General features: G+C 46.7%; 1 protein-coding gene and 1 long non-coding RNA gene across 2 annotated transcripts in view; both read right to left on the minus strand.

Annotated features, from left to right (window-relative positions):
- Positions 1-555: 555 nt before the first annotated feature.
- On the minus strand, positions 556-4,576 carry LOC121397939. The gene is made up of 3 exons (XR_005964057.1): positions 4,368-4,576; positions 2,823-2,936; positions 556-806 (listed from the first exon to the last, which is right to left on the minus strand). It is a non-coding gene; the product is annotated as an uncharacterized LOC121397939 (long non-coding RNA).
- A 603-nt stretch (positions 4,577-5,179) lies between these two features.
- Positions 5,180-12,421, minus strand: part of LOC108701784 (ATP-binding cassette sub-family A member 10-like) — a 49,997-nt gene continuing 42,755 nt past the window's right edge. Inside the window, exons 18-19 of the mRNA XM_041576261.1 lie at positions 9,443-9,649; positions 5,180-5,509 (exon numbers count right to left, since the gene is read on the minus strand). Of these exons, the coding sequence (XP_041432195.1) occupies positions 5,180-5,509; positions 9,443-9,649 (537 nt within the window). The remainder of the gene's footprint in view (positions 5,510-9,442; positions 9,650-12,421) is intronic.

Below are 12,421 nucleotides of genomic sequence, written 5' to 3' on the forward strand. Positions count from 1 at the left end.
TCGATATCATGTCCAGATATCGCTCGGAAAGACCCATCGGAAGCCTCCATACACGGGCAGATTAGCTGTCAATTTGGTCTAAATGACCGATATCTGCAGCATTATCTGCTCGTGTATGGCCACATTTAGTTTCGGTTTTGAAAATCGAAAATCTCGAAAAAACACTAAAATGAGGCAGTTGATAAATAGGCCTTCGCAAGTTTGAGCTTCGTCTTAAGGTGGACATAGACGCAACATCGCCAAACGAGCGGATCTTTCCCCAATATGGCATTAACGAGCATGGCTATATCGGGGGTAATCTGATTGTTCGGCCGTATGGCCGACCGATCCGATTACGATGTGCCATGGGCATGGGTCAAAATCAAACCTGACCGATCGACCAAACGACCGATCTCCGCCGGACGAAAGATGTCGGCACACGCCAAACACGATCCGAAAATCGTACGAATCCTCGATTCGTACGATAGGATCTGTGTGTCTATGGCCACCTTTAATCCCAAGGTGGCCATTATGTGACCGGACAACTGAACACGACCATTTTGATGAAATTTTGCCTTGTTTAATATTCAAATAGGGGTTCATATTTGGTTTAGGAGTGGTCTGAATCTTTTGTGAAGTATCCGGTATGGAGGCCAAATCCAAAAATGCACTTCTGTTCATAATGTAATTATTGTACATTAATAAACAATTTCACTTACAGTGTATTCCATGATTCCATTTAGAGCACTCCCAGGAAAAATGATGAGTAATACATAGAGCATCGGAAAAATCCAGGTACCCATTGCCATAGCTGGAAAATAAGATGTCTGCCGGGAAAAAATTAAGGGCAGATAAACAATTTTAACAAACTTGATGAAATCATGTTACACAATATATTGGCTAAATCAGAACACCCCCATATATACTGCAGCCCCCCCTCCCACACAATGGCATGTAGATGCAGAATGCATGAACTACTAAAAGGTTGCATGCATTACAGTGCTCTTGGCTCACTATGTGAACTAACTGTTTCAGATAAGTATTAAAGGGGTTGTTCACCTTTTAATTAACTCTTAGTATGATGCAGAGCGTGATATTCTGAGACAATTTGCAATTGGTTTTACTTTTCTAATATCCGTGGGTTTTGCGGGTTTTTTTTAGCTTTTTATTCAGCAGCTCTCCGTTTGCAATGTCAGCAATCTGGTTGCTCGTGTCTCAACGACACACTGATTAGAAAAAAAGACTGGAGAATGAATAGGAGAGGGCCTGAATAGAAAAATGAGCAATAAATAGTAGCAATAACAATAAACGTTTAGCCGTACAGAGCATTTGTTTTTTTACGGGTCAGTCATTTGAAAGCTCGAAAGAGGCAAAAGACAAATAACTCAAAAATAATATAAATATGAAAAATGAAGACCAATTGCAAACTTGCTAGAAATCAGACATTCTACAACATGCAAAAAGTTACTTCAAAGGTGAACCACTCCTTTAAAAGGGTATTTTTTTAAATTGAAAGGTTTTATACAGTCATACATTACTGGGCACCTGCCCAGGTATGGATTTGTGGAAAGGTTCTGGGGCTGCGAGTTACAATAGTTTTTTAAATTTCCAGTGCGCCAATCCTCAGTGCTTCTGACCTGATGATGAAAATGTGTGCATGTGAAGGCAAGGAGAGAGGGGTGACAAACGGAAGCAGGCCTAGGGGCGCCCACAATGTAAATCCGGCCCTGCAAATGCAATAGAATCAGTGGTGTAACTACATAATGATGGGCCCGGGTGTGGGATGTGCACCAGGGCCCCCCATCCCCTGTATAAATTGCATATTGGTGTGCTGCTGGCACACACAGCAAAGATCTCCCCTGCCCTGCTGCTCCAGAGGGTCCAGGTTTGATCCCCCCAGTAGTGACGCCACTGGATGGAGCCAGGTCCAGGTTTCTCTTCAAATTATGCAGCACTGTGTATTTACTGTAAGATCATAGAGGTAAGATCATCGAGACTGAATGGATTAAGGTTAATATAACAGTAGGCAGTTTCTCTGTAAGGAGAACATTTAAAATGTCAATATGTCACAGAGGGGGCCACAATGGCGTCTCAAGACCACTGGTCATAGTTTTTGGAGAAGGATCCAAGAAGGAGGGTGGCTGGTAAACAGGAAGGGAGATGGGGGGGAGGGGAGAGTTAATCAACAGAAATTGGCTTTTATTCAGCAAAACAAACTTAACGCCAGGCAAAGGGCAAGAAAATTAAATGTGGGCTCTGGCACGACATGGCATGGCAAGAAAAAAGGTCAGGGGTGACAGCAGAGGCGTACCTTGAAAACCGCCGAGCCCCCTGCAAAAACAAAAATCTTTGGAGAGCCCAGTGTAAACAGTGCCTCCTCCCCAGCCCCCTCATGGCTGGCTCTCTATCTGTTTGTGGTGTGTGTTGAAGTTTAAGTTAGGAAAGGGGTTGGAGAGAGGGGAAAATGATAGAGCAGACCCGAGGTCCGAGTCCCTTGTTGCTAGGGTTGCCACATTTTTGGGAAAAAAATACCGGCCTTACTATATTCTTGCCATTTTTCCTATTAATAACATTGGCATCAAGCATAATTTTTACTGGCCAGGCCAGTAAAATACCGGCCAGGTGGCAACCCTACTTGTTGCCCAAGTCTGATGTATATGTAGTTACACCAGTGGCTGGCAGAGCTCAGACAAAGGCAGACAATTTAGGCAATTGGAGCTTTTCTCCAGGGTGAAATATGCCACCAAAGAATACACAACATTTGCAAGAACCCTTTATGGCCTTGCCTTCAACTGCAACCAGCCAATGAAATTGCAAAGACACACAAGTTTATTTATACTTACTATAACAAAGAATAATGACCAGCTGTCGTTGTGACTTTTTCCTTTTCCAAAAATAAAGCAGATGACATAAACATACAGGATCATTGCCATGCCATATCCAATGATGCCGGTGATCTGTAATGGCAAATATTTTCCAGTCAATTGCAGGATTGCTGACATGATTTCCTTCCTCTTCATATAAACCAAGTTTTGTTACAACTTAGAACAGGTAAGGTGATATGTCTTTAAACAAAAATGACATACAGGTATGGGATCTGTTATACGGAATGATCAGGACCTGGGGTTATCCAGATAAAGAGTCTTTCTGTAATTTAGATACCTTAAGTCTGCTAAAAAAAACAAACATTTAAAACGTTAAACAAAGTCAATAGGATTTTATTGCCACCAAAACCTTTTAGTTAGTATCAAATACAAGCTACTGCTTTATTATTACAGAGAAAAAAAATAAGCTTAAAAAGTTAAAATTATTTTCTTAAAATGGACTCTTAGGGGGTTATTTACATTACTCCTAATGCAAAAATCTGGTAACACTCCCAATGATTTTTTATGTGCGTTGGGTTTTTGGCAATACCCCGAAGTGTTCGAAGTTTTCAGGCAAAATTCTGACTTTTTGGGTGAAAAATCGTGAAGACTGGATGAAAAAATCTGAAAAAATAGTGAAAATCTGGTTTTTCACGATTTTTTCCAGCAAACAAAATTTTCGTTTTTTTAGCCCAAAAAACTTCTGCGGATTTGGTCTGAGTTTTATTCAGAAAAAAATATCGGACTTTGATAAATAACCCCCAAAGGGAGATAGCCCTCCTGTAATTTGGAGCTTTCTGGATAATAGGTTTCCAGATAAAAGATATTAAAGCTAAGTATAGATTCCCTTTAAAGCTATTTCCAGAAAATGTGCTTCTAAGGGTAAGGTCACACTGGCCGATTCGGGGAGATTTAGTCGCCTGGCGACTAATCGCCTCGTCTTTGCGGAGACCAATCTCCCCGAACACCTTCCCTCACTCTTGCACTGGCTAAAATGAAAAATTGCCAGCACTAAGCACACACGGCGATTCGTTTTCCAAAGTAGCCAAAAGTTTCCTTGTGAGGCAACTTCGGAAAACTAATCACCTCGTGTGCTTAGCGCCAGCAATTTTTCATTTTAGAAAGTGCAAGAGAAAGGAAAGGCGTTCAGGGAGATTGGTCGCCGCAAAGACAAGGCAATTAGTCGCCAGGCGACTAAATCTCCCTGAATCGCCCAGCATGACCTTACCCTAATTAAAGTCTATTCTGACAGTTCAGTCTTCATTTTAAATTTTTTTGTGGTGTTTGAATTAACATTTTGTTTTGCAGATTTCCAGTTTGGAATTTCAGCATTTTGAAAATGGGACATAAAGTTATAGAAAAGAACATCATATTTATGGAAAAGAGAAGGTTTAACCTATGGAACAGAAAAAAATTAACAGCTGTAAAAAGGTGAGATATTATCAACATATTTTCCGTTGCCTAGAGAATAAATGACTATAGACAGCTTAGAACGGAACAGTGCGGTGTTCTAGTGACCCTTACCATCACCATAGCAGGAACAAAATCCAATAGAAAGAAGCTGTTAAATGCAAAGTATATAAACAACATCAGGAAGAGTAAAATCCAATAAAGAATGACATCCACAAGCGCTTGGCCAAACCAGTATGCAGAGGGAAAGAGACTGGAAACCCTGAGCTGAGTGCGGGCATTGATCTAAATAAAGCAAAATAAAAAAAAAAAAGCAATATGTCATAAAAGTCACACCAGGATTTAAACATCCAGAATACCTTCTTCTATTAAAAAGGAAAGGTAAGAGTGTTAAAGGGTCAGAACATCAAAAATCTTTTACAAAAAAATTTGTTAGAATACAACAAAAAAAAACAAAACACCAAGACAAATCAAAATTTAAAATAGCAAAGCCTTTATTAAGAAATAACTTACAGAAACTCCGCTTCCCCTCCTCTTCAGAAAAGTAGACCATCCATCCTGCGACTCGCAATTTCTCCTCCCTGGCTATTCACTGACAGCATGTCCTCTGTCCCGATCTCCTTCTCCAGCTCTTCTTCATCCTCCCTCCCTGGAGCTGACCGAGGGCCCGTTGTACTTGTTGCACACGCCATCTTCATGGCTCAGCCCTGGCAGCACTTCCCAGCTTCCAGACATCCTCCCCTAAGCCAAGCATGGCAGCACGTCAAGTCCCAACAGCAGCATCCAAACGCCAGGGCTTCTCTCGCTCCCCATTCCTTCCAGCGGCAAATAGGAATCGCACGACTGTGCAGCAGCAACAAACAGAACACAGGTGCAGCCCGTGCCGGGGGAATGCGAATATGCAATGCTACAGCTGCACCCAAAATTTAATCTTTCCTACAGCGACTTCTCTGCAGTCCCTCGGTAGGTGCAGGCTGTAGGGCAGCTTTATCTTCCTCTGTCCGCAAAAAAGCACAATGGAACTGAGAAGGAGCTTCTGCCAGCGATGCATCTGTGCTGTGTCTGTATCCCACACCCTGCGTTTTGGCGCTCACACGCCACACAGGAGAGAGAGACAGAGGAGATGCGGCGACTGCGAGCTGTAGGAATGTGCACCAGTGCAGGGCATATTCGAATGGGAGACCGGGGACCGGCCGCTTGCAGATGGCGCTTGCGACAAGTACAACATGCCCTGGGTCAGCTCCATCAGACGGATCCTACGGAATAAGATTGGAAACCTGGCCCAGCAGAACCACTATGAGAGCCACAAACAGCACCCACACCCGGCTGCCCCCTCCGCACTACCTTACAACCATCTGTACTCTTACCCCAGCCCCATAGCCAAGGTGCCAACCCCTCCTGGAATGCACCTCATGTGGACCCAATGGGGAGCCCGCTGACATCGCCTTCCTACTGCTGCTCCTGGGAGGAGGAGGATGAAGAAGAGCTGGAAAAGGAGATCAGGGCAGAGAACAAGCTGTTAGTGAATAGCCAGGGAGGAGAAATTGAGCGCTGCAGGATGGTCACCCTGTCGCCTTTTCTGAAGAGGAGGGGAAGCGCAGTTTCTGTAAGTTATTTCTTAATAAAGGCTTTGCTATTTTAAATTTTAATTTGTCTCTGTGTTTTTTTCCTTTGTATTCCAAAGAATTTTTTGTAAAAATTTTTGATGTTACTGGTCCTTTAAGAGACTCCCTATACAGTTTAACTCAGGAGGTTGGAAGGGACAGAATCTGCTTTTAAAGGAGAATGAAAGGGTTAATCACTTACAAGTGTCAAATGAGTGAGTGTAAACTTACACAATACTCTGTAACAAAAAACAGTATCAGCCTGGGGTATTTCTGGAGAATCACCATGGATTGATCCTCTTCCCGCTGCTTTGCTTTTTTTGTTACTGCACATGCCAGCATCCAGAGGAAAAAAGCCAGAAAAGGAAGTTCACTGTGGATCAACTTCTACAGAAATATCCCTGGCCAGTGCAGTTTTCTGCTAAAAGAAGCACCGTCCTGGGTTATCATGTAGATTACAATCATTTGGGGGTGCCTAGAATTGGGTACCCCAGAGTGACGGTGACTTCTTCTTTAAAGAATATAAATACTATAACAAGAAGGCCAAGATAGAATATGAGAAACTAATTGAGGCACAAGCTAAGTCCAACCCCAAAAACAATTTTTAGCATATTATTAGTAAAATTTACAGGATACAGGAAAAGCAAATGTGATTCATCTGTTATATTCTTTGGTGTATACAATATAGGAGTTGCAAGACCCACTCTATAGGGGCACAGATGGCTAAGCTCAGTCAAGTCAGTGGTTAACACAGGTATGGTGTTTATGCAAATAGCCTGTAGATGTCACTGTGCTCATACTTATAAGTCACTACAAATGTTACAATATTAAGTGTGGTTTATGTTAGTGTTATATAAATACAGGCTAATAATAATCAGGAAACAAAAGCGAGGAAGTAAAAAAGAACTCTAAATGCCAGAAACCCTTTGCATGATGGTGAATGCCCTGTTTTAGGATTATCTAGAAAGTTAAATGAGAGAACTGCCATTCATTCTAGCATCACTGCAAGACTTCCAGGATCTGAAGTTACTTGAATGGAGGTGCTCTGAATATCCTAGCCAAGTTCTAATTACGTATGTTGGTTCACTTTGTGGTTACATGGCCTTAGGATGCAGGGGGAACAAGCCCACTTACGGATATGTCAGGGCAAAAAGATGAACTAATAACCTTGTGAATTGTACATGAACTTAGTATTCCCAGTCACATCAATCACCTCCAGCTGAATTATTACATGTTGCAGACATCAAACTTCCACAAAATACTGTGCCTATAAAATCATCTACTGCTGACATTGTAAAATGTCAATAAGCCAAATGCAAGGCTTATACTGGTGCAAGAGAAGTACACTTTCAGCCTGGATCTTTAGTCAGAATTAAGAAACCAGGAATACTGAAACAAGGACAATCTAAATTTACTACACCACTTGAAGTGAGACGCCACCGAGGACCATACACATATGAACTGTCGATGGACGCTGATGGAATGCAAGTCGTCTTGCTCCTGTTAGGTATGACTTTGGAGAAGCTCCATGTGATGAAGGACATTTTCCTACTCCTGATGCCAACTGCAATAGGCCTGAAGAAAGTGAACCTATAAGGCATACTGAGAGAATCAGAAAACTACCTGCATGTACCCAGGACTATGTGATGTGAATAATGTATATTATTGCTTTAAGATGCACTGTTGTTGTTTATTACATATAATTTATTTATATACTATAGGGGGAATATGTTGTATTTATGCAAATCGCCTGTAGATGTCACTGTGCTCATACTTATACTGTGCATACTTCCTGGTAGCTTAAAAGTGAAAGTTACTGTTGTTTAATGCGTGCATGCTAATAAAGCACTGTTATACTCTACTCATTCTCGGCTACCCAAAACATGACAACAGGATATGTTTATTCAAAATAGATGTGAACAAGGCACCAGGGCCTGATGGCATAGAGAGCTTAGTTCAGTCCAAGTCAGGCTTTTTTTTGATTTTCTCAGACTTGCTTTCACCTGCTATGGTACATATGGATTGCAGAAAAGCTAATGTAATTTTAATCAATATTACAATATCAGCCTGTCCATTATAGGCCTGTAAGTTTGACATATGTGGTAGGGATGTATTTGAAAGTGTTTAAGAGAACACATTCAAGATTATGTTCTCGAGCATTGCATGATGAAAGACAGATCATGTCAGACACATTTGAGTACTTTTTGTTATTTAATTAGTAAGATATTCGATATTGGACATTCTACAGAATAAATATAACGTTATAGCTTGTACTATTATGGCTAATCTATTGGCAATAAACTACCTTGGCAACTTTCCTTCTCCTTTGACAGGAAATGGTAATTATACTCCTGGTCCAATAACAGGACATCCTTAGCTTACAGGGGATTTTTAAACAAAATGAGAACTAAATGAGACATGTACCCTGTTTTTCAAACAATAGGTTTGGCCCATCCTTGGGGGGGACCATGATTATTACAGCAAAGTCGCAGCTGAAAACTCTGGTTATTGAGTTACCATGCTTTTTATATTTTTTTTATATATATTTTTTTTTATAATGCATACTGTATTTAGCCATCTTTTATATTTCTAAGCAAAGCTCAGTGAATCTGATAGGGATCCACCAAACCCACGATTTGGGATTCTGCTGAATCCCCGAATCCTTCATGAAGGATTCGGCCAAATACCGAACAGAATCCAAATCCTAATTTGTGTATGCAAATAAATAAATACAACAGGGACAGGAAGGGAGCAAGTGGAAACATTTTTTTACTTCCTTGTTGTGACTAAGTTACGTGATTTCCCTTCCTGCCCTAATTTGGCTTCGGATTCGGCCAAATTCGGTCTTGATTCAGCAGGTGTAATGATCACCGCTGGGAACCAGGGTGATCGAGGAGAGCCACTCCCTGGGGAGCGGATATGGGGGAAGCCCTGGGGTGTAGCCAAAGATGGTAGGAGGCATGGGCAGGGTTGAAACGATGATTTAATAGCAACAAAAGGGTAAACAAAGGCAAGAAGGGCAAGGTGAAGATAGGGTCAGGCCAAAGTCAAAACAGGGGTTCCACGGGATACGAGGTAATGGGGTACTCACACAGGAAACAAGGATTTCAGGAACAAGGTAATCAAAGTCCAAAGCATTTAGGGCACAGGATCCAGGATACAACAGCACAGAAACATTTAGCTCAGGGCGGGGTTAATAAAGGGCAGGTAATTGGGAATGGGGAACACATGAGGGTAAACGAGGTGGGTGGAGAATAGGGAGGAACAGAAGAACAAACTGTGAACAGGCAGATAACATAAGTAACAACAAGAGTTCATGATGAGCCCCAAGAGCCCCTGGTGGCTCATCTGGCAAGGTGCCGTGTCCAGAACCCAGGAAACCAGGGATCGATCCTGGGCTTATCCTGACAGTACCCCCCCTTAATGGTCGACCCAAACGAAAGACCCCCATCCTTTTTAGTCCAATGACTGGAGATGGGGGACAAAAAGTCTTGCCAGGGTCAAAGGCTGGAGAGCCGCCAGGGTCAAAGGCTGGAGAGCCGCCAGGGTCAAAGGCTGGAGAGCCGCCTGGGACCGGAGGACCACCTGGAGCCACGCCTGGGACCGGAGGACCACCTGGAGCCACGCCTGGGACCGGAGGACCACCTGGAGCCACGCCTGGGACCGGAGGACCACCTGGAGCCACGCCTGGGACCGGAGGACCACCTGGAGCCACGCCTGGGACCGGAGGACCACCTGGAGCCACGCCTGGGACCGGAGGACCACCTGGAGCCACGCCTGGGACCGGGAAGGCTGCTGGCACAGGAGATGCAGACGGGACCACTGGGACAGGAACTGCAGACGGGACCACTGGGACAGGAACTGCAGACGGGACCACTGGCACAGGAACTGCAGACGGGACCACTGGCACAGGAACTGCAGACGGGACCACTGGCACAGGAACTGCAGACGGGACCACTGGCACAGGAACTGCAGACGGGACCACTGGCACAGGAACTGCAGACGGGACCACTGGCACAGGAACTGCAGACGGGACCACTGGCACAGGAACTGCAGACGGGACCACTGGCACAGGAACTGCAGACGGGACCACTGGCACAGGAACTGCAGACGGGACCACTGGCACAGGAACTGCAGACGGGACCACTGGCACAGGAACTGCAGACGGGACCACTGGCACAGGAACTGCAGACGGGACCACTGGCACAGGAACTGCAGACGGGACCACTGGCACAGGAACTGCAGACGGGACCACTGGCACAGGAACTGCAGACGGGACCACTGGCACACAGGCTGGAAGCGGCTGGGCTGCTGGCACACAGGCTGGAAGCGGCTGGCACACAGGCTGGAAGCGGCTGGCACACAGGCTGGAAGCGGCTGGCACACAGGCTGGAAGCGGCTGGCACACAGGCTGGAAGCGGCTGGGCTGCTGGCACACAGGCTGGAAGCGGCTGGGCTGCTGGCACACAGGCTGGAAGCGGCTGGGCTGCTGGCACACAGGCTGGAAGCGGCTGGGCTGCTGGCACACAGGCTGGAAGCGGCTGGGCTGCTGGCACACAGGCTGGAAGCGGCTGGGCTGCTGGCACACAGGCTGGAAGCGGCTGGGCTGCTGGCACACAGGCTGGAAGCGGCTGGAGAACCGACACTGAAACAGGAGGCAGCTTTCGGGGAGCCGGCACTGGAGCAGGAGGCAGCTTTCGGGGAGCCGGCACTGGAACAGGAGGCAGCTGCTGAGGGAACCGGCACTGGAACAGGAGGCAGCTGCTGGGGGACCGGCACTGGAACAGGAGGCAGCTGCTGAGGGACCGGCACTGGAACAGGAGGCAGCTGCTGAGGGACCGGCACTGGAACAGGAGGCAGCTGCTGAGGGACCGGCACAGCAGACAGGACAGGCTGGGAAGCCGGCACAGCAGACAGGACAGGCTGGGAAGCCGGCACAGCAGACAGGACAGGCTGGGAAGCCGGCACAGCAGACAGGACAGGCTGGGAAGCCGGCACAGCAGACAGGACAGGCTGGGAAGCCGGCACAGCAGACAGGACAGGCTGGGAAGCCGGCACAGCAGACAGGACAGGCTGGGAAGCCGGCACAGCAGACAGGACAGGCTGGGAAGCCGGCACAGCAGACAGGACAGGCTGGGAAGCCGGCACAGCAGACAGGACAGGCTGGGAAGCCGGCACAGCAGACAGGACAGGCTGGGAAGCCGGCACAGCAGACAGGACAGGCTGGGAAGCCGGCACAGCAGACAGGACAGGCTGGGAAGCCGGCACAGCAGACAGGACAGGCTGGGAAGCCGGCACAGCAGACAGGACAGGCTGGGAAGCCGGCACAGCAGACAGGACGGGAAGCCGGCACAGCAGACAGCCAGTTGGGAGCCAGTCGTCGGGAAGGTCTAGCTGGACACTTGGGTAGCCGAGGCTGCTGGGAAACCTCAGGAGCCGTGGGCAGCCGATGCTGCTGCGAAGCCTCCTCTCTTGGGGGTACAAGGCACGGCAGAAGCCCCATTTTTGGAGGCACAGAACAAGACAGAAGCCCCACTTCTGGAGGCACAGGACAAGGCAGAAGCCCCTCTTCTAGGGTCACATAAGCCGGCACAAGTACAGGAGGCAGACTCTGGGGAGCCAGTCGATGGGGAAGCTTAGTTGGAGCCTCGGGCAGCTGAGGCTGCTGGGAAACCCCCTCAGGTACAGTGGGCAGCCGACGCTGCTGGGGAAGCAGTTGCTGAGGGGTAGCAGGCCCGGGAATAGAAGGTTGTGGAGGAGACAAGGGCCCAAGGACTGGAAGCGATTTAACAGACACAGGCCTGATAGCAGTTTGAAGTTCAGCTACATCCAAGTCTAAATCCTCCCAATCCTCATCAAAGACAGAATCCTCCCAGTCATCATCAGATACAAAATCCTGCCAAACATCATCAGAGAAATGGGAGCTGACTATTGCCTCATTCTCCCCACCCCAAGGGAGTTGTAGTTCCACACCGGTAAAGGAAAGCATGGAGGGCTTTTCCAAGGGCTTCCTGTTTGGCTGAGTCATACTGTAATGATCACCGCTGGGAACCAGGGTGATCGAGGAGAGCCACTCCCTGGGGAGCGGATATGGGGGAAGCCCTGGGGTGTAGCCAAAGATGGTAGGAGGCATGGGCAGGGTTGAAACGATGATTTAATAGCAACAAAAGGGTAAACAAAGGCAAGAAGGGCAAGGTGAAGATAGGGTCAGGCCAAAGTCAAAACAGGGGTTCCACGGGATACGAGGTAATGGGGTACTCACACAGGAAACAAGGATTTCAGGAACAAGGTAATCAAAGTCCAAAGCATTTAGGGCACAGGATCCAGGATACAACAGCACAGAAACATTTATGACTCAGCCCTGAGCAAAGCTCAGGGCGGGGTTAATAAAGGGCAGGTAATTGGGAATGGGGAACACATGAGGGTAAATGAGGTGGGTGGAGAATAGGGAGGAACAGAAGAACAAACTGTGAACAGGCAGATAACATAAGTAACAACAAGAGTTCATGATGAGCCCCAAGAGCCCCTGGTGGCTCATCTGGCAAGGTGCCGTGTCCAGAACCC

The sequence above is a fragment of the Xenopus laevis genome, chromosome 9_10L (assembly GCF_017654675.1).
Source record: "Xenopus laevis strain J_2021 chromosome 9_10L, Xenopus_laevis_v10.1, whole genome shotgun sequence".
Taxonomy (NCBI): domain Eukaryota; kingdom Metazoa; phylum Chordata; class Amphibia; order Anura; family Pipidae; genus Xenopus; species Xenopus laevis.